This window comes from Suricata suricatta, chromosome 1 (assembly GCF_006229205.1).
Source record: "Suricata suricatta isolate VVHF042 chromosome 1, meerkat_22Aug2017_6uvM2_HiC, whole genome shotgun sequence".
NCBI lineage: Eukaryota > Metazoa > Chordata > Mammalia > Carnivora > Herpestidae > Suricata > Suricata suricatta.
In genome coordinates, this window is record NC_043700.1 from 156200074 (window position 1) to 156220324 (window position 20251).

Genomic DNA, 20251 nt, shown 5'->3' on the forward strand with positions numbered 1-20251 from the left:
AACACTAAAAAAAAAAAAAAAAAAGAAACTTGACTCCTACCATCCACTCTCCATTTGCTTAATTGTTCAACTCTAGTACATGTGTGTGATATGTGTGTGTGTGTGTGTGTGATGTTAATCTATGAGAAACAACATTATCTTCATGGAAGGAATTGTATGCAGTTCTTTTTGCCTTTAGTCTTACTTCACTCATTTCCAGAGTTACTTAGGTCACTACCAACCACTCCCCACCCTCCCTTCAGTGAGGTAATTTTATACATTTGTAATACAGTTTGACCTTTTTGCCATAGTCTGTATTCCTTGCTGGGATTGCTTGACTTCCTAAACGATTTTTAAATTTGCATACGGTAATTTTTACTCCGTTGAATAGCTCTGTGTTTTGGCAAATACCTAATATCAGAATCCATTTTACAGAATAGTTCACCCCAAAAATCCCTTGTGCTGTACTTATTCATTCCTCCACCTTCCTCTGAACCCCACAATGAGTGATTTTTCTTAATGTGTTTATAGCTTTGCCTTTTTCAGAATGTCATATAATTAGGATCATACAGTATGAATCTCTTCAGACTGGGTTCTTGCACTTAGCAATAAGCATTTAAGGTTCCTCCATGTCTTTTTGTGGCTTGATAAGTTATTTTTTTTAACCCCCAAGTAATATTTCACTGAATAGATGTATCAGTTTCAATACGTCCATTGACGTATTGAAGGAAATTGGTGATGCTTAGGAGTGTGATTGCTAGATCATTTTATATGACAAGTTTAACTTTGTAAGAAACTACCAAAATTTTTCAAGGTGGCTGTACCACTTTATTTTTTTTTCTTGTTTCAGTTGTGGCAAAAAAAAAAAAAAAAGCCAACATGACTTGAAATCTCTCTTGACAATTTTTGCAGTGTGTGGCACAGTCATGTTAACTCACTGCACATTGTTGTACAGCAGGTCTCTGGAACTTTTTCATCTTCTGTCACTGAAACTATCCATTGAACAATTCCCTATTTCCTCATCCTCCAGGCCCTGGCAGTCACCATTGTGGTTTCTTCTTCAAGAGTGGAATCATGCAGTATTTGTCCTTCTGTAACTAGTGTGTTTCACTTCACCATAATGTCTTCAAGGTTCATTCATGTTTTAACATATGACAGTTTCCTTTTGGGGAGCTGAATAGAATCCATTGCATGTATATGTCACATTTTCTTTGCCCATTAATCCATCAATGGACATTCACTTTGTTTCTGCCTCTTGGTCATTGTAATTAATGCTGCAATGAGCATAGGAATGCAAATATCTCTTCAAGGTCCTGTTTTCAATTCTTTTGGTTAAATATGAGAAAGTGGGATTCCTGGATCATCTGGCAGTTCTATTTTTAATTGTTTTAGGAGCTTTATACTGTTTTCCATAGCGACTATGCCATTTTAGAATTCCACCAACAGTACACAAGGGTTCCAATTGCTCTATATCCTTTGCTGATACCAGTTACATCACAGATACACAAATGCCTATCTTGTATTGGCTTCATATTGTCTATAATTCTTACAGCAAATCGTGGACATGCTACATGTATGTTTGTTATTTTTCTAAAAAAGCTGGATGTCCATTTATTTCTTCCATTCCATAACATAGTCTTCTGGAAATAGTAGCCAGTGTAGAAGTCTCTAAAATCCTTGCCAGCTCTGTAGGTCTGCTGATGAAGAGCTGATTCCCTGGTATTTTGCTGGATGAATATTAAAGTCATCTCTAGACTGGAATTTAGATTCTCATTGAAAAGCTGTTCTGCTAACCAATTAATGGATATATGAATTTCACACCATTAGTCTCTTCATTATTTTATTATTAACATATAATTCCTGAAGGGACACCAGGAGTTTGAGGTTGGAGGTCCTCAAGTTAGGAAAGATTGACAAGTAAGCCAACTCTAATATTCATATTTACAGTGGAGGTTTTAAAAGAAATTTGACATAATGCACCTCACCAATGGATGCTATTAAAGTCCATTTTAGGCATCAGTTTTGAATACAAGAAGATTTAATTTCTTCCTTTTTGTCTAATATATAAACACTCCATATGTCCAAATGTTTGAAAGGCACATTATCTTAAAGGATTTTTTTTTTTCCTTCAGAAATCAATGTAGTGTAGAAATAAGCTTCTGGAAAAGTGCTGGTATTTTTTTCCCCAATTGTTGGATAATACTGCAAACAATTTCTTCCAAATAAAGGGATTTTGCTTTGTATTAAATTTTACAATAAAGACTCTCAAATGGTAGATTCAGAATTCTAAACATTTTTAAGGATTACAAAAAGATATGCCTGAAATCTTGCATGTTTTTGAACGTAGTACAAACTAAACTTTTTATATGTAGGCATTTTAAATTTAAAAAAGTTTTATTTGTGTTTTAGGAATAAACAAGCTAACATAAATTGTACATATTTACAGCATCCAACTACATTTCAGAAGCTACACAACGGCTTTTGTGAGTCTAGCTGGTGGTTTTTGACACCAGCCTTCAAATGTGTTTTCTTTCATTTGCTGAAACATTTAAAATCCTGTAGTACCAGAGCAAAGAAAACAGCAACGTTATAGCAAAGCCACACAATGAACAAAAACACTGAGTGAACTACAGTCCTGGGACTGCTGGAGTATCTGTGAGTCCTGATCTCGGGAGCACAAGCGTTTCTTGTGTCCGTACCTGATTGCATGTAAGTTGATTTTCTTTTTACAAGAATACATGATTATTCAATGAATGATTAAGAATAGAAAAAAGGCCATGAAAGATAAAAGGGTCAGGAATCAGAGGACACTGGACAGTTTCTTATTCGCTGATTCACTGCTTAGAGGGAAAACTCCGTTTCTTCTTTCATGTGTATAAATCACAGTCTACAGGCTTCATGGATTTTGTCCACAGATAGTTTTTGAGATAGCAAAGTCATAACGTCACAAACTATAAGGACTTAAAAAGGAATTAATGAAACGCTTAGTATATTTTAATCAGATCCCTAACAGAAAGATTACAGTCAAACAAACAGTATGAAAGTTTGATTTCAAATGTAAAAAGCAACCACAGAAAATCTCAAGTTTCTTTAAACACAACAGTAGTTTCAATCAGAAAATGCAGCATATATTGATACAAAATAGAAACTGGAATTATAAAAGCAGGGAGTCCACCTTTCTTTTCTTGGCATTTTTTAAACCTATCCCATTTCATTCAAATTTATTGGTTTCCAGAAATACTTATTCTTGCCATATAGCTTTTCTAGTGGTCTGGTAGGTATATAAAAGGTATTATCTGCTTATGTAAGAAAGCAAATGCTGATGTCAAAAAGAACAAAAGAACATTAATATATGGTTTCTTTCCAATTAAAGAAGTTCTGCCTGCTGAAGAATAAAGAGGGGGAAAGGGATTATTTTCTTTACAAGAACTGTGTAATAGCAATCAGGACATAGATTAGCTAAATCAGGTTCGGTAGGAGGGTAAGTAGACGATTCAGCAAATTGATTACTGGGGACTTAAAAGTACAAGGAATAAAACACTTAACATATTCTAACATACCTGATAAGCATAACAGGTTTTGAGAGGCAACGTAAGGTATGAATTTTTGTGTATATGTAGTGCCTGCCTTTGAAAGCCCCAGCTACTTAGGACAGGGTGCTGTGAATTAAAACAGCAGGAGACTGGTCTGGAGAGTGTAGCTAATTTTTGTATTCAATCAGGTTTTCGGTGAGGTGGTGCCAAAGAGGTGTTCCATTGCTGGCAGGAATAGAAATTACCCCATTCTTTAGCCTAAGGAGTCCTGCTTTCCCAAGCCTCCCGAATCACTGTGAAAAGATCTTTGCCTCGGCTTGAGTCTCCTTGGGTAAAGTCACAGAAGTGAAACTATTATTCAGAGATGATGGACAGCCAAGAGAATTTTTTCAAGCAAGCCACCCTAACCCAGATGTGTTCTCTCAAAAACAGTTTTATTTGTATGTACACAATGTTGAAATTTCCAATTTACATTTTCATTACCCTTTTAAATGACACAACAACATTATTTCACATTAGCCATTAGGTTCCCATCACAATGGCACAAAATGCTGCCTGGTGGTCAAAAATAAAAAGCTTATTTACGATGTCAAAAAACTTTTAGTCTTTGTAAACATTTAGAATTTCTGAAAACCTCATGCAACCTTGACTTTGGAATAATGCTGCATGGTAGTTTGTATCGAGAGGGTTCATGGCCCTCTCTAAAATAAGGAGTTGAAAGAACACAGTCAATAAATATATGCATATCTAATCACGAGCATTCCATACCTAGTAGTGGATGTTCTGAATATGAAATATCACTTTATTTATAATTCTGCTTTGCATAACACTGCACTGAGTTAGAATAATCAAGGGGCTTCCCTAAAAATGTCTCAGGAGCATTGTCGCAAAATATAAAAGATTTCAAGCTTTATCCAGTGAGTGTTTTAAAAAGATGTAGGAAACAGATTAACATGAATTGATTAGCTTAAAAAAGAAAAAGCAGATACATTGCAATTCAATGTATTTGGGGGAATATCAAGTAGAAAAATACGTTATCTAGTAAAACGGGTGGCTGGTTGCCACTCTGAGGTAAGGCTTGCAAATGATATATTTATTACTTTTATGCAAATTTGTAAATAATATATAGAACAGGGGAACAGGAAAGTTCACAATTGAAAGAAGGGCTGCAGGAAACGTATTTCTCCATACATCTATTTTATGCAGTCTTGAGGGACAGCAAAAACTGCCCATCCCTCTTAGATAGTTCTAAACCTTCTGTTCATTTCTTGGCAGAAATGAAATCTGGTGTGCAATACCCTCTAGAAGTATTCTCTTAGAATTCACACTGGAGTGCTCCAATTAGGCAATGCAGTCCCAACTTTGAGAGTAAACACCCCCCACGACCTCGATGCAGAAGGCTTTTAATAAGGCAAAAAGGAGTATACAGGGGGAAGGGGTAATGAAACTTTGAACGAAGAATTTTTTAAATAGGTCGTAATCAGCACAGAAAGTTCAATTATGCCGGAACTGGTAGAATTTAAGATTCAGTCTGTTTAAGTCATAAGCATTTGGGGAAAATCTCAATGACCACTTTGCACAGACCCAAACCTGAGTTCATCTGTAAGTTTGACTGTATTTTTTATCTGTTTAGAGGTTGTAGACCTAGGCTCTATGGAACTGAAATAAGTTGGGGGAGGGTGTGGGCGGCACAGGTTTCACAAGTTATTATCTGTAATCCTGAAGTACTGTCCGTAGGAAATTTTTCTGTTCCCACATTTACCAGTGTAGGTCATTCAATCAGTATTTACAGACTCTCTACCATGGACAGAACAACAAATGCTTTGGGCAATAGAAAAGAATTAGAAAATGGGGCATTTACCCTTAAGGACCTTATTTTGGGAAGCAAAGCATTTATTTTTCTAACTACCAGAAGATACACAAATTCAACACCTATCATTATGGACTAAGTGACCACAAGAATTGAGAGAGAGCTAGCAGGAGAGTAAACAGAATAGGAAAGGTTGCTCATGGATGGCTTTTTGGATGATGTTGGTTTGATTCATAATCCACCGTTGGGGAGGGGCAAGGAAAGAGGAAAATCTGGGCAGTGGAAAAGAAATTTAAAACTTCAAACAGCAACAAGCATGTGGCTGTTGGTGCAGTAGAAATGTGAGGGTTAGTTTGCTTGAAGCTAGGTAAGGGGAACAATGAGAAATAAAGTGTGAGTGATGGAGAGACTGAGATCAGGCTTAAATGATTCATAGGTAGCCAAGGCATATATTTTCTCCAGGGTATTAATATTATCTTATTAAGATTTCCAATACCCACCAGGGATGGGAGTTATGAGACCTATAATTAGTATGACTATATGATTATTATCTAAATGGACAAATCCAAGAGAGAAATGTAGTTGTTTCAGGGAAACTGGGGCATGTGGTCCCCTAATGTTCTCCAAAAAAGAACTGGGGCACACCTCAGGCTATTCAGTTGTTGTTCAAGCTATTCCTTCCACACTTTCCCTCAAGAGAATAATGAAAGGCTTTTGTATGTGTTTGGGGGGGGCGGTGTGTGCAGGGTGGAAGAGAAAGAGAAAAAAAAAAAGAACAAGTGTTTACTGGCCACAGTATCTGGGATGGAAATTGTTCTCTTTCTTCCTACTCCCCTTTTATCTTTGAACCACCCAAAACCTGTATCATAAGGTACAAAGGATTAGTTCGAGGCAGTGTGGTTAGAGTAGATATAGCTTTCCCTTTGCAGTCCGGAAAAAAAAAAAAAAAAGCTCAGATTGAATACTAACTCTATCGCTAACTCGTTACAGATTTTGGGTAAATCATTTAGAACCTATTTAGCCTCCATTTCCAGATATTGGTATTGTCATCATAATTTTCACAGGGTTGTAGTGAAGATCAAATCATGAAATTATGTGTGACAAAGTCTTCTGAAAATTTAGACCGATGTGTGACAGTCATGTTTGGATATCTACCCCAAAGCCATTCTTCCTTCTTTTTGTTAATATATTCTATCTTTTATTCCCCCGGCACTGGGCAACTCATTGGATCAATGTTGTAACCCATCATGATAATTTCATTCCTTTTATCAGTGACTGGTTTAGGAATGGTTGTCGAATCCAACCCTGGCCAATGGAATTGCTTGGAAGAGTTTTCTGGAGAAAGATTTCCTTGCTTTTAAAAAGATACCTAAGGCAAGACTTTCCCTTGTTTCTGCCAGTTTATATCAGTACATGAATGTGGCCATTTTTCAACCACAATGGGTGCTAATAACATATAGAGTTAGAAAGAACTGGTTTGGGGAGGGGACCCAGGTCCTGGATGACATCATTGTGCTATTGAAATAATTAGCCCAGGAACCACCCTGCATCTGCACTTATTGTTATATGAACTATCATTTTGGTTAAAGTTACTTTTAGTTGCCTCTTTTGTAACTTATACCTGAATGAATCCTAATTGATATATATATTGGTATATATATCTCCTCTTGATATATTAATCTTATCTTGGTGAGAATTTGAAGACTTATAAATGCTTCCCCTGTTTTTAAAAAGATGACATTAACTATGAACCCATCTCAAATGTGTAAAGTATAAGAAACCTGAAAAAGAAAATTATTAGTTCCCTCCTTTAAGAGCACACTTGCATATAGGAAGGTTGGAGTAACAGCTTTATGCACCGTGAGAGGCAAGAAGCAGAATATTAGGCTAACTTTACAAAAAAGAGGCCATCTTATATGTAGATTGGCCTACAATGGAAGGGATGAAGTTTTGGGCACTCTCCCAGAAATTCTGAACGGTCAGGGGGCTCTCAGGAGAATCATGGGACTTTAGAGTTGGAAAGTATCTTCTGAAAAAGGGAGAAAGTTAAGAATATCTGTGTGAAGAAATCACATTGGGGGTCATGTTCAGAGACTGGAGTGGGGAGGGTGCATGCTTTAAAAATATGAATAGCTAGAAATGTTAATCACAATTTAATAAGTAAACTTGCAGTCTTGTCACAGCTGTGCCTAAAACAATTGGCACATTGAACTAGTCAAGTGGGGGATAGGAGGGTGGTTGGGAAAGTGGGGCAGGGAGAGCATATAACAGATTCTGAAGACCTGGGATCTTTTCCAACTAGATGGGAGGGTGCCCCTTGTCTGAGCGCTCATGCCTACCTGGCTACTCCACCTACAGAACAGAGACAGTGATGGGGTCCCCACTAGGGAGAAACATTGAAGGGGGCTGCAGCAGCATTTCTGTTCAGATGCTGCCTAGAGATGGGCTCTTCCACTCTGGAGGGAGTATTTCAGGGCTTTTCCAGACTGAGTTGCAGAGAATGGCCAAAGGGATCAACGTCTTCCAGAGATCTAAAAATAGGGACCACACTGATTTATGTTATCTGAGACTCTCCAGTGCTCTTGAAGGGAAATATTTGTAGTACAGACCATTATTAAAATTGTTTAAAAACATTTTTCTGCCATCTGTAAATTATAATTTCTAAATATTTTAGCTTCAATATATTTTTAAAGGAATATGAACAGGTATTGAATTTGATTCACTTGACACCTGACGGCCGACCCTGATGAGTTACCCCCAAAGTTATAAAACAAAGGATATTTATGGGTCTGTTTTAGCAGAGACTACAGTGCTACTATGTCATTCTGGTAACTTCCTGCACAAAGAAACATCTCTAAAATGTCCTTGGAAATTTAGTTGTGAACTTGGTTTCCAACTAGTTGAAATTTGGAAGGGAACTTGGAAGGCATGTGATGGTATGTCTGAAGTCAAACAACCAGGCAGGGAGGCGCCTTAAAGGCCTGGTCATTCAATTCTATGCCCGTCCACTATCATTTGCCTCTCTCCACCACACAGCTCATTTACTGTTAACATTTTAAAGTTATTCTGTACATTGCTTGGTATATGTTTAGAGAACTCTATGTTCTCTAAGTATAGGAATGCTGTTTGGAGGAAGAGGATGTTCCACATACTTGGGAAGGGCAATTTAGACAAGTTTGCATTATGACTTGTCTTACTACATTTAACGCCTGCTAGAAGGCTGAGGGGTAGTTGGTGGGAGATACATGGAAGTGGAATCTGTAACAAGAATAAGCGACTGAAAAGATAAAGTGGGTTGGGTTCCCAGAGGATGGCTTGTAACCAGTGGTATACTACATAAATGAGAAACCATTCTGGAAGGAATAATAGTAGGTTTAATAAAAGGTGTGCAATTAAGGCGAAAGGAGGGCATGAGTAAACAAGTTTGGTGGAAAAGAGCTGACATGATGTGAATTCACCATATTGCAACTAGAATGTAAGGGACCGTTCTTATCATCAAACGTGATAACGTGTAGATAACGTGAATTTTCCTAGGTTTGAGCTAGACTTTTATTTCCACCTTATTATAAATTAGGCTGGGAGAGACAAGGTTTATGTAAACATGTACTCTTTACAGAAAGGACAGAAAAGCAGAAAAATAACCCAAGGCAGTTCAGAGGAGGCTATCGTGATGACACAAGCTACCTCCAAAGACCTTTTCAAGGCAACAGGGAGAAGCATTTGGGCAAATTATTAAAGTTCATTGTTTTTGTGAATTCAGTTGAAGATATGCAATGTAAGTTCAAAGCTGAAGCTTTCAGCTATGCCCGGGCAAGATAACTTGGGAAGTTTGAAAGAGAAAGAGGAAAAATGAACTGGTTTCATTGGGTTAAGGCATGAGGTTGGATGGCATACATTGCTGGGGAGGAACGAACACAAGAGAGGTCATCTGTTTCACGCAGCCACACTCACACGATGCATACACATGACACATTTTAATAATTTTCACCCATAAAAAAGGTTATATTGGAAAATGTCCCCCCTTTTCTGTTTCTCTTCAAAAGGAAACCCAGGGAGAGGTGACAGCCGGATAACAATACTGATTGCTCTTATGTATCCTTTGGCTTCTAACATGAGCTGTTTTAAGCTAGTGAATACGTGACCCTGTGCACCTAAGGCAAATGCATAATGTTATTTGGCCTCTTTTTTTTTTAGTGATTTATTTTTCTGTTGTCTTCGGGACGGGATATGCAGGGAGAATCACTCATGAACATGGGTTTCTTTCCAACTGGTTATTTACACACCTATTTTCCCCACACTGAATTCCCACTGAGGTCCTTGTGATCAGTGCTGGTGCCCCAGGATCTGCAAGGTCCCTGGGGGCCAGCCAGGAATGACTGTGAGACCCTCGACACACCGAAGACTTCTTGATGAGGAAAAACAAAACAAACAACTGTTAGGCCTCTTCAATTCAAATAAGGAAGTTCTTGCTATCAGAGAAGTAAAAATAAACTCAAAACTCTTTATCCTTACCCTTCTAGGAACTTAGCATTTTCTGGTTTGCAATTCTTCTATTTAAAAGGATTTCCTTTCAAATGTTGCTTGTGAAACTACAACCTCTAACATGAGGTTTCTGTCAGTTTAGTTGATTTCAGTTGTATAGAAAAAGCATGATTAACGTAAAAGCACAGTGGATTCTAGACCTAGAAATTGCCTGACCTTGTTGGTTCCTACAGGGCATTTTTCTTATTTGATCGCTGGTGGACACTGGTTGTGACATTCTGAAGCCAGAATGACTCTCCAAGCACATAAAAGCTTAGCACAAAAAACCCTGCCTTGCTAAATTCCTAACTCCAAGAAAGATACTATGTACTCTAAAATGTTACTGAGAAACCAGTCTGTCCCAGCTTTCTAGGCTATTCTGAATTTCTGCAGACACCATCACCATCTCTGGGACTGCCAGCGTACATGGAAACACATCTTATGGCTGAATATCCCACCATTCTGAAGTCTTTTTCAAGAATATTAGGACTTGGGAGAAATATATGTGAAAATATTTAATCACCAGATTCTAAGTTTAACTAGCACATATCAAACACATCCCGGGCTCCCAGTTGAAAAATACTTGCTTTAATTCCCAATATTTCTCTTTACCTTTTAGAAACGGTGACATGTTACTTCTGAATCTTTGCGGGATGAATCAGCCAGTTGGTGTTATCAATGTCATTCACTGTCTCTTCCTTTTTTCCTTCCCATCATTTGGACATTTGACTGTTTACCCTGATCAAACCCATCCACTCACTTCTAGTCTTGTTCAAAGTTCTGGGAAACATTGTGGAAGGAAAAAAGGTAGAATCTAAAGCTATTGGTGCAAATGATGCTTTAGATTACGTGTGGATTTTGAACATCCCTTCCATTCCTGACCCCTCAAACAGCATGGATGATTTGGTATTTCAATATATGAATAGCCACGAATGACTGCTAAAAACACACCTAATTTTCATGATACGGTTCCAGGAGCAGCTCGCTATGGTTCCGGTCTCTGCTGGTGCGCCATCCCTGAGCCCCACGGGAGCACAGCCTTGTCGCAGCTACTGTCCCTCTTTGTGGAGTTAGGGCATGAGGCAGTGATCACAGACACCCGGCAGAGCGACGCAACTGCACACGCGCAATGGCAGAGAGAGAGTAAGAGCTAAAAAGATTCTGGTTTGGGCCCAAATCACTAGTTGCTTCACTTTGTGAATAAAAGCAAGTGCCTTTTAGCTTACATTATTTACAATGCTCGGATTGTTCAAACATCCACCCAAAGCCAAAGACCACCACGCAACAAGGAACAATTCAATGAACTATGTACAGAATTTACAAGGAAGTTTACATAATATTCTACATTCCGTTAACAAGTTTACCTTTGTTTGCTTTCAGGAAACTGAGATATTTGTTCGTTTTTCTCTTTCTCATCCCAGTAATTGCTGATTGAACCAACATGAACAAATACTTGCACTTTCCTTTTTCTTCCCTCCTGGGATATAGGATTACATTTTGTTTAGGAAAAAAAAAAGTGGCACATTACCCTTTGGTGAGATACTATTCAAACCTGTCCATACAAGAAACTGTGGAGGTCGTTTTCTTCTAGCATGATAAATACATTTTGCTTGTTTGTTGGTTTAACTTGGCAAGTTTCAATTGAGCTCTTTCTTATACGAATATTCATAAAGGGGTCAACTGATTTTGGAAAGATGGAATTTAGTCAACGTTTCTGTAGATTGTACATAATGTTTGCTATCCTTGGATCCAGAAACCAAACTTTATTCTCTGCACCACATTTTTTTCTTTGCATTTTCAAGATCTTTCATTGATTGTAATACACAATAAAGATGGCATATATGATATGAAAACACGTATCATTTAATCAGCAGAATTACCAACTAGTTTATGGCAATATGGAGGACGGAGGCAATAATCCTGGATGAATTAAGCCAAAAATGTGTCTTTATCTGGGTCTGCCTCACAAAGCCAGTAAGCATAACATATATGTCACCTCTGATATTTTAAGCCAAGGAACGTGAGTAGAAAAAATGAGTGTGTAGTCATCATTGTCAAATGAAAGATGAGATTTCTGCTGAGTCCACACAGGTTAAATCTATGACACAGTTAATGTCACAGTTTATAAACTGTGAACATGGAGTGCTCTGGCCATGACTGTGGCATAGGAGACTGAGTCTGTGCAATTTTCTGCCTCTGCTGCCACTTCAGTAATGCACGAGATTATGGCTATTTTCATGGCAAAAATAAAACAACCCAGTAATAGCTAGACAGTAACCCCTCGATAATGTACTGATCTGAATCTTTCAGAAGTGGGGACTGGTTTGAGGGCACTTAGGAATGTCTAACAATTCTCATGTGTTATGTACATCATTTAGAGCAAGACAAGGGAGAGAGGCAGAGAAGGAAGTAGTGTTTTCCATGCACTGGTAAGCCTGGAGGGAGTTTGGGTGGGGGCCACGGAGATGGGGATTTGACTGGGAGGTGTCCTAAAGAGAAGGAAGTGACGACAAAGGTCATTAACCAGAAATATGTCAGCTTCTCCATTTTTCAGGCCACCATTGCCTCTAAATCAGAGCTATTAACAGAATCTGCACAATCCTATGGCTGTGCCCTCTTTAAGCCTAGGAAGATATACAATGATACCATTTTGTGCCTGGTGGTAGATTCACTCTTACTAATTTTACAATTTACAAAGGTTAAGATATAAGAATTAAAATTGTTCTATTTTTCTCAGAGATGCTTTACATCTAAACTACAAGCATCAAATTATTTAGACTTTTAAGGCGAGATAAAAAAATTAATAAAGATATAAATTACCCCAATCTTTTCCAAGGAGAATGATCTAAACAGGTGAATAAAGAAAAACTGTTTTGTTAAGGAACATAGATCATCGATACTTCCTTTCTAATTTAGCATTTCATCCTTAAAAGCTTTTTAAAAAACTTTGACACCAGATGATTCATTCCTGTTGAGCATCAGCTCAAAGTCTCCTTTCCTGTGTTTAAAATACACAGTATTTCCTGAGTGGTCATTGGGAATATTAACCTTAGAGTCATTGGCATGGGCACATTCCATTCTATTTGGGCATTTCATGATGGAAAACCTCTTTCCCTCCCAAGAACTAATCAGTTTCAAAATGGATCCCTTCATCCCCAGAGGCTGGGGGTTTCCTGGACCATGGAACTGTGATTATGCAACTGAAAGCCTACAGGAGAATTTGGTCCCCATATCCTACGAATTGCATATGAAACCACTGAGATGTTTTTTTTTTCCATCAAAAGCACAGTTTTTATGTTCTTACTAATGTATATTGTCTTTGGCTATAACTATTCGTTTATTTTAGGTTTCTCCTTTCTTTTTGCTTTCTAAAAAGAGTCTCTCAGAACTCTGTCCCCTTGGGCTCATCAGCAGGAATTTTATCTTTCCAATTAAGACTATAATTTCTAGCAGCTGACGCTATTGTCAACACAGACCCTCCTCACAGCCTTAGGGAGAGGCCAGATCATCAAATAATGCAATCATCCTTATTATTACCTAAATCCTTATTTGATGTCCAGCGGTCAGATACCCAATTGCCTCCATCACTGGTTGGTTGTTTCAGGGCTTCACTCAACCTTGCGCATGAACATACAGAATTCTTAAGATACTCAGGGTGAAAAAAGAGTAATGAGGCTTTCATGACATAAAATGGGATAAACCTCAACTGCAGCTGGTTAGCCATGTTTAGAACTGTGTGTCGGGCTGCTGAGGGATGCCCCTTCTATGACGATCATGAGCACAGTTATCTGTGAGCAGAGGTAAGGCAGAGCAGTACTGACTGCTGATTAACCATGAATGAGTGCAGATGTGGTCTATGTTTAGGGGCTGATATAAGTGTCTGAAGGCCCAGTGATTCTGTGACGGTTGTTATTGTTATCTGTGGTTGTCCTCTTCTGAAATTTTTCTTTGAAAAGGAAATCTGGCCTCAGAGGAGAATGACAGCAAAATGGGGGTATGTGCATTTCTAGAAGCATTCGTCTCCTACTTTGGAATGCAGAGCTCAGAGAGGTGAGCCCTAAGGTATTAGCCAGGGCCTGTGCAACAAGGCCTGTCACCAATCGGTGCTCTCTGGAAGGCGAAGAAATATATACTATTTGATTTAAGATTTGGCAGTTTAGGTAACTGCCCAGGCACCCTTTTCACAGCACATAAGTCTTGCCTTCCTAATGGAAAGGGCAATGTTTTCTACACACACAAAAGATGCTCACCATCCCATTATCAAGGCCCCCTCCCCCAGTCCCTTCCTTTCACTCTCTCTGGAGTAGGAACTAGGGAGACATGAGAGAAAGCATGGCTTCCGGCCACAGAGGCAAGCGATTCCAGGGTAATGAAATACGTTCAAGGCTGCTCTTTTGGGATAGTCAGTAAAATAAATCTCCATTGCTGCGAGACTCCTTATTCCCAACAAGAAGAGAAAAATGTTCTCAATGGCCACCAGGATGGATTTGAGTGTTAATTTTAAATCTGCCTGCAAGTCTGAGAAAGAAGCGGTTTTTTGGTTTGTTTTGCTGTTTTGTTGTTTGTTTTGTTTGTTTTGCTGTTTTTCAGAATATCCAGTTTAATGATGATGGCAGATTTGGTTTGCACCACCTCCATTGGCCCTTGTCAATCCCTCCCTCCTCTCCCATGGAGCCGGGACCCCTTCCGCAAGGGAGCTGAGGGGACTTGAGGGTGGAGGGGAGTCTTCCTTTCTCTTCTAGGCTCCTTTTATCCCCCATTCTTCCTGGAAATCTGTAACTTGTCAATGGCTTTGTGTTTTCTTCTGAGATCCTGGAAATTGTGTTGGTTTTTTTGTTTGTTTGTTTGTTTGTTTGGCAGCATGAGATTGTTACAGTTTACCAGGAAGCAGTGCGCGCAGAGAGCTAGGTCCTTTTTTCCTTCTCATTTTAAAAAATAAATAAAAAAATTCCAGGGCAAGAAGGCAGGACTGCTAAAGATCTATCTGTCTAAATTCTCTCTTTGCGTGTGTTTATATTTTGTTTGTAAACATGGCAATTAATAGAGCTCTGACAGAGCTGATAACCTGGACCACAGTAGACTGGAAAAAATAGTGTTCTTTGTGGTGTGTGTGTGTGCGTGTGTGTGTGTGTGTGTGTGTGTGTGTAGTTTTTGGAAGTAAACATGGTGCAGTAATAAAATTGATATGCAAGACCTAAAACCAATCGGATGGCTGCATCTCTTACCTCAGAAAAACACAGCAGTGTCGCTGCTGGGGGGCCTGTGGGGTTACAAATGAAAAGAGGACAGGAGTCGTTTACGAACCCTCAGGACAGACCTTAGTGTACATAGTAAAGCCAATAAACGACGTTAAAAAGAGAAAAGGTGATGGGGAAGAACATTCGGGACCACTTGTCTATGGAGTTCACGTCCGTCAGGTCGGGGATTTTGACCTTGAGCTGCGAGGCGCGCCGGCGGATGCGCCCCTTGCTGTGCGCGCCGTGCCGGTCGAGCGCGCGCCCGTACGCCTCGCCGCGGCTGCTGAGCGGCTTCCGGTACTGGATGCTGGCGCTGTCGTACGAGTACATGCTGCTGGCCTTGGGCTCGCTCACGCCCGTGAGCACTTCCGAGCCGCTCGTCTCGTTCCTGATCTCCAGGGTGCTGAGCAGGATGTTGCCGTGGGCGTCGACCTGACGGGAAAGGACACGCTCAGGCCGACTGCGGGGCATGGTCTGTTTTCCTGACCCTGACACTGACGGCACGGCACCCCACGCTTTAAAGACTGTCGCTGGACGTGCTCTGCGTGCCTGCCGGAACGGACCTAGCACCTGTGCATCTGTCGTCATCTGTTTACCTAATCTACCACTATCTATGGGGTCCATCATCTGTCTGTGTCTGTTTGTGTATCCATCTAGTCCATCAGCTGTCTGTATCCGTCTCTGTCTTATCCAGTCCGTCATCTGTCTGTCTGATCTACTGGCTGCCTATTTAATCCATCATCTCTTGTTTGACTAATCTACCATCTATCTAATCCTATCTCTGTCTGTCTTGTCTTTCTTTCTTTTTTTCTAATCCATCATCTGTCTATATCCTTTTCTGCTATCCAACCTATCTGTCTAATCTACCTAATTAATCCACCATCTATTTATCTAACTAATCTGCCATCTATCTAATCCAACTATCAATGTCTATCTAATCCATCATCTGTCTATATCCATTTCTCTCTATCCAGTCCTTCATCTGTCAAATCTACCTATTCAATCCACCATCTATTTGTCTAACTCATCTTCCATCTATCTAATTCTATCTATATCTTTCTATCTAATCCTTTGTCTGTCTACCACTTATATAGTCTACTTAACCATCTATTTCTTTATCGTCTAATTATCATGTCTTATCTACCACCTATATAATCTACAATCATCTATTAATCCACACATCACTTATATGTATGTATATGGCATTTCTTGTTACAAAAGTAGCACATGGAAATATGTAAAACTAGAAACAAATAGGAAACAAATATAAGAAATGGAAATTTATAATTTCACGTTTAAAATTCATTATTTGTAGTATCCTGCTAGGCTTCCTCTGTTTTTTCTATTTCTATATACTTACAAACACAGGCTACCTGATATATTTTGCTCTACCATCTGCTTTTGCTACTTAAAAGTGTAGCATGGTCCTATTTCCATGTTAATAATTATTCCTCTGTCATATAATTTATTAACAGTTTATATGGATAAGCATAACGGGGTTGATTTATTGTGAGATGTGAAGGCTTGTTTTACTTTTGCAGTATTATATAAACAAGCCTACAAGGGACATCTTCTAGCTGCCTCTTTGTGCATCTCCATAATTATTTCCTCAGGCTACGTTGCCAGAGGTAGAATTCAGGGGTCAAAAGGATATGCCTAGCTGTACTTTGGCTTTTGTGTCTCCACCATTATTTATTGTTGCTTCCTGCAATTCCAGTGGTACCTATCCCAGATTTCCTGGGTTTTGTCTATGTTATGCCCACACGCATTTATTGAATTACAAATGTGAGCACATTTGGCCTATAATGTGGCTTTGTTTAACTCCAAGCTGACGCACTTTGCAAACTGATTTATCTTGAGAGGACGCGCTCATTCATACAAATAAGTTTGAAGTACTTCCAAGGGCGGTACAGGCAGCTGTGTTTAAATCCGGTGTTATTAGCATAGTGCCTGCGATACAGTAAGTGGTCTATAAATGCTTTCAAATGAAATTAATCTCAGAAGATACTTTTGAGTGTCAAAAGTATTGTAAAGAAACAACAACAAAAAATAACAGTGACAGAGTAAAGTGTAGGAGGAGGCAAAGACAAACAAGAAAGAAAAATAGAAGGGAAGGTGCAGAGTGGTGGAGTGTGGTGCTGGTATATCACAGAGGAGAGAACTAAGATTTATTGAGTGTCTACCAAAAGCCTAGCATATGGTAGCTGCTTCGTATAACTCCCTGTTTATCACTGGCAACAGCAAACTGCCTCAAGTTTACTCCAGTACTAGGTCTGAGATTACAACCTGTGTCCTGTCTGATTCAAAGCTTATGTGCTTTTTACTGAGAAAGGACCGCTTCATAGTCCTTGGCCTTCACCACATCCCGCAGTGAATTTAATGATGCGTTTGATAGCTTTCAGCTCAGAAGTAGTTGGTGAGAGAGAGGGAGAGAGGGACTAAACCTGGCCTCTCCCTCCACTCCCATCTATCATTTCTCTCTGTAAAGTGTTTGGCTTTAGCCTAATTGAGCTACTCATTATGTCCTCACTGGCACCTTAGAGGCTTCTCTATTCAGGGAGTTAGTATTAAATTTTGTTGTTGTTAAAACTGCTCTTTATTGAGTCCTACTACACAATTTATCCCAGCTATTTCTTATAACAATCCTGTGAAATATATACTATTATCCTAGTTCAGCAGAAGACAGGGAAATAGAGACTCGGAGAGCTTAAGTAAATGGCCTGCGATTAAACAAGGAGTAAGTGCCCAATTTGGGATTAAATACAAGGTATTATTTGTTGGAAATATAGTTTTCCCTCCTGCTTGCACGTAAATCAACATATTTTCTTTAAGGCTCAATTTAATCCTAATTCTTGTGTATACCTGTGTACCTTCCCTGATTACAGTAACTTCAAAAACCAACTTCCTTTCTCTCTCTCAAGAAAGGATTGTTGAGTACCTACTCTGTGCCAGACACAGTGCAAGGTGTCAGGGATCTGTGTGTGTGTGTGTGTGTGTGTGTGTGTGTGTATCTATGGATGAAAAGTCATGCATATGAAAGTTTACATCATGAAAGAGGATGGTAGGGTTGATTTGACATGGAACAAAGTGCTGAATTCATTAGAAAAGGGACAACTACCTTAGAAGGTAATCTTGGTGTCCATAATCCTGTTAGGCACTATGGCGTTTCAGTTAAGAGCATCATAAAATGTGGATTTTGTCCTTGAGATAAGAATCTTCTTAGAGGGGCACCTGGATGGTTCAGTCAGTCAAGCATCCAACTATTGATTTTGGTTCAGGTCATGATCTCACAGTTTTGTGAGTTCAAGCCCTGAGTCTGGCCCTGTGCTGACAGCATGGAGCCTGCTTGGGACTCTCTCTCTCTTTCTGTCCCTTCCCCACTGGGTCTCTCTGTCTCTTTAAAAATAAATAAACTTAAAAAAATAATCTCCTTAGGGATAGAAGAATAAGATATAATTTTGAAAGTGACAGGAGTTTTTAACCAAATGCTAAATGGCACAGGATAGACCATGATTAGGGTTTCATAAAAGTCTGAGGGTCAAGGAAGCCTTCATGAAGAAGGTGCAGTTTATACTAGGCCCAAAGACAGAACAAAGGACTCAGAGGTGAAAACTGTGTTCTCATCCTGGTTTTGTTATTAAATCCATTTCTTCATCTCTAAAGAAAAGGTCTTCACTAGGAAATCTCAAGGGGTTGCTTGCAATTTTTTGACAGCCTTTGATTATGAATAGTATTCCAGGCAGAACACACAATAAGAACCAAACCAACCAACCAACCAAACAAAAAACGTATAAAATTGAATCACTTGATCTGTACTGTATGCATCAATCATTAACTTCCATTATTATGAAATCTCCCTAAGTAAACAAGTTGCTAGAATTTAGAATCTGTCAGTGAAGCATGTAGATGCTCCTCATTAAGCAGAGGTCATGCAAAACTACATTTTACGAAGATGTTTTGGTTAACTTTGGTACAGATTCTAATGCACCTATAAACTGCGTGATGTTTATTGATTAGTTTGTCCAAATCCCTCAAAATATTTTGTCATCAGGCTAGAAATCATAGCTGTAAGTGACTTGACATATAAAATAATGGTTCTAAAACTCCCCATGGGAGCTGACTGCATTACTGCATAGCTGGATCAACATTACTGTGTCCCTTACTAGGAAAATTTAAGAAGCATCATATAATGGTTTTGACCAATATCTAGGTTTTCTCCTACACAGTCTAGAACTTATCCTAAAACTAGTGTCACAGACCCTGTGTGTGTGTGTGTGATGGTGTACTTGTGCATTTCTCCTGTAGTGCATTTTCATTTCCTACCTTTTAAGCATTTTGCTTCCTGGTAAAGTGATCGTGTGGTAGCAATACTGCTGTTGACACCAGCAGATTTCTGGCTGGCTCTGTCCTAACCCTTGTCCTTTAGAGAAAAGTGGCTTTCCTTTTACCTCCACAGCGTAAAAACACCTAAATTATCTTTATATCCACAGCTTTCCAAAAATAATAGCCATGGGAAAAGTGGCCATTGTCTTTTCACAGTAAGGAGCCCTGTCATAGATCACCTCAATATCTGCCATGGTTACATGCTGCCTAGTTAATAAGGGATTAGATCAACATCTGAATTGGGCATGGTCTAGGCATCAAAGATTTTTAAACCTTGAAACAGAAGGAAGTGAGGCAAATGAAAATGTCAACACAGTGGATTTCCAGGGCATGTACAGACAGATTTCCTAAAGCGTTCATTGCCAATGTTGAAATAGCTGTTCATTTGGATAATCATTCCTCATGCCTCATGATGCCATAAAGGAAGAGACTTTCAACTCAGGTTCCTGGGAGAGAAACTAACTCCAGCTCCAGCTCCTTTTCCCTTTCTCCTCTCCCACTGCTCTCCACTGGGCATATTTGGGAGAAGGAGGCAGGCAAACTTGGTTCCTTGTCTTCTGGATATTGTTCTCCTTCTGATCTGCTTGTGGAGAAGGTACAGTTCTGTTAGGGATGTGCATGTTGAATGTGCTGCATTGGTAAGTAAGGCCTGTGATTGTCAGATGGTTCCAGTGATTGGGAAGATAAATCTAATAGTAGGGTGAATTACTATATTATATTAGCTATATATTTCTCAGACCAACATCACTGAATTTTTTTTAAAGTTTAGATCTATCATTAAACCTAAA

At 39.1% G+C, this 20251-nt stretch overlaps 1 protein-coding gene across 1 annotated transcript in view; it reads right to left on the reverse strand.

Moving 5' to 3' along the window:
* Positions 1 to 2354: 2354 nt before the first annotated feature.
* GABRB1 (gamma-aminobutyric acid type A receptor beta1 subunit) overlaps positions 2355 to 20251 on the reverse strand; it is a 373510-nt gene continuing 355613 nt past the window's right edge. The window contains exons 9-10 of the mRNA XM_029946293.1: positions 15069 to 15512; positions 2355 to 11320 (exon numbers count right to left, since the gene is read on the reverse strand). Coding sequence (XP_029802153.1) covers positions 15162 to 15512 — 351 coding nt within the window. The 3' untranslated portion in view covers positions 2355 to 11320; positions 15069 to 15161. The remainder of the gene's footprint in view (positions 11321 to 15068; positions 15513 to 20251) is intronic.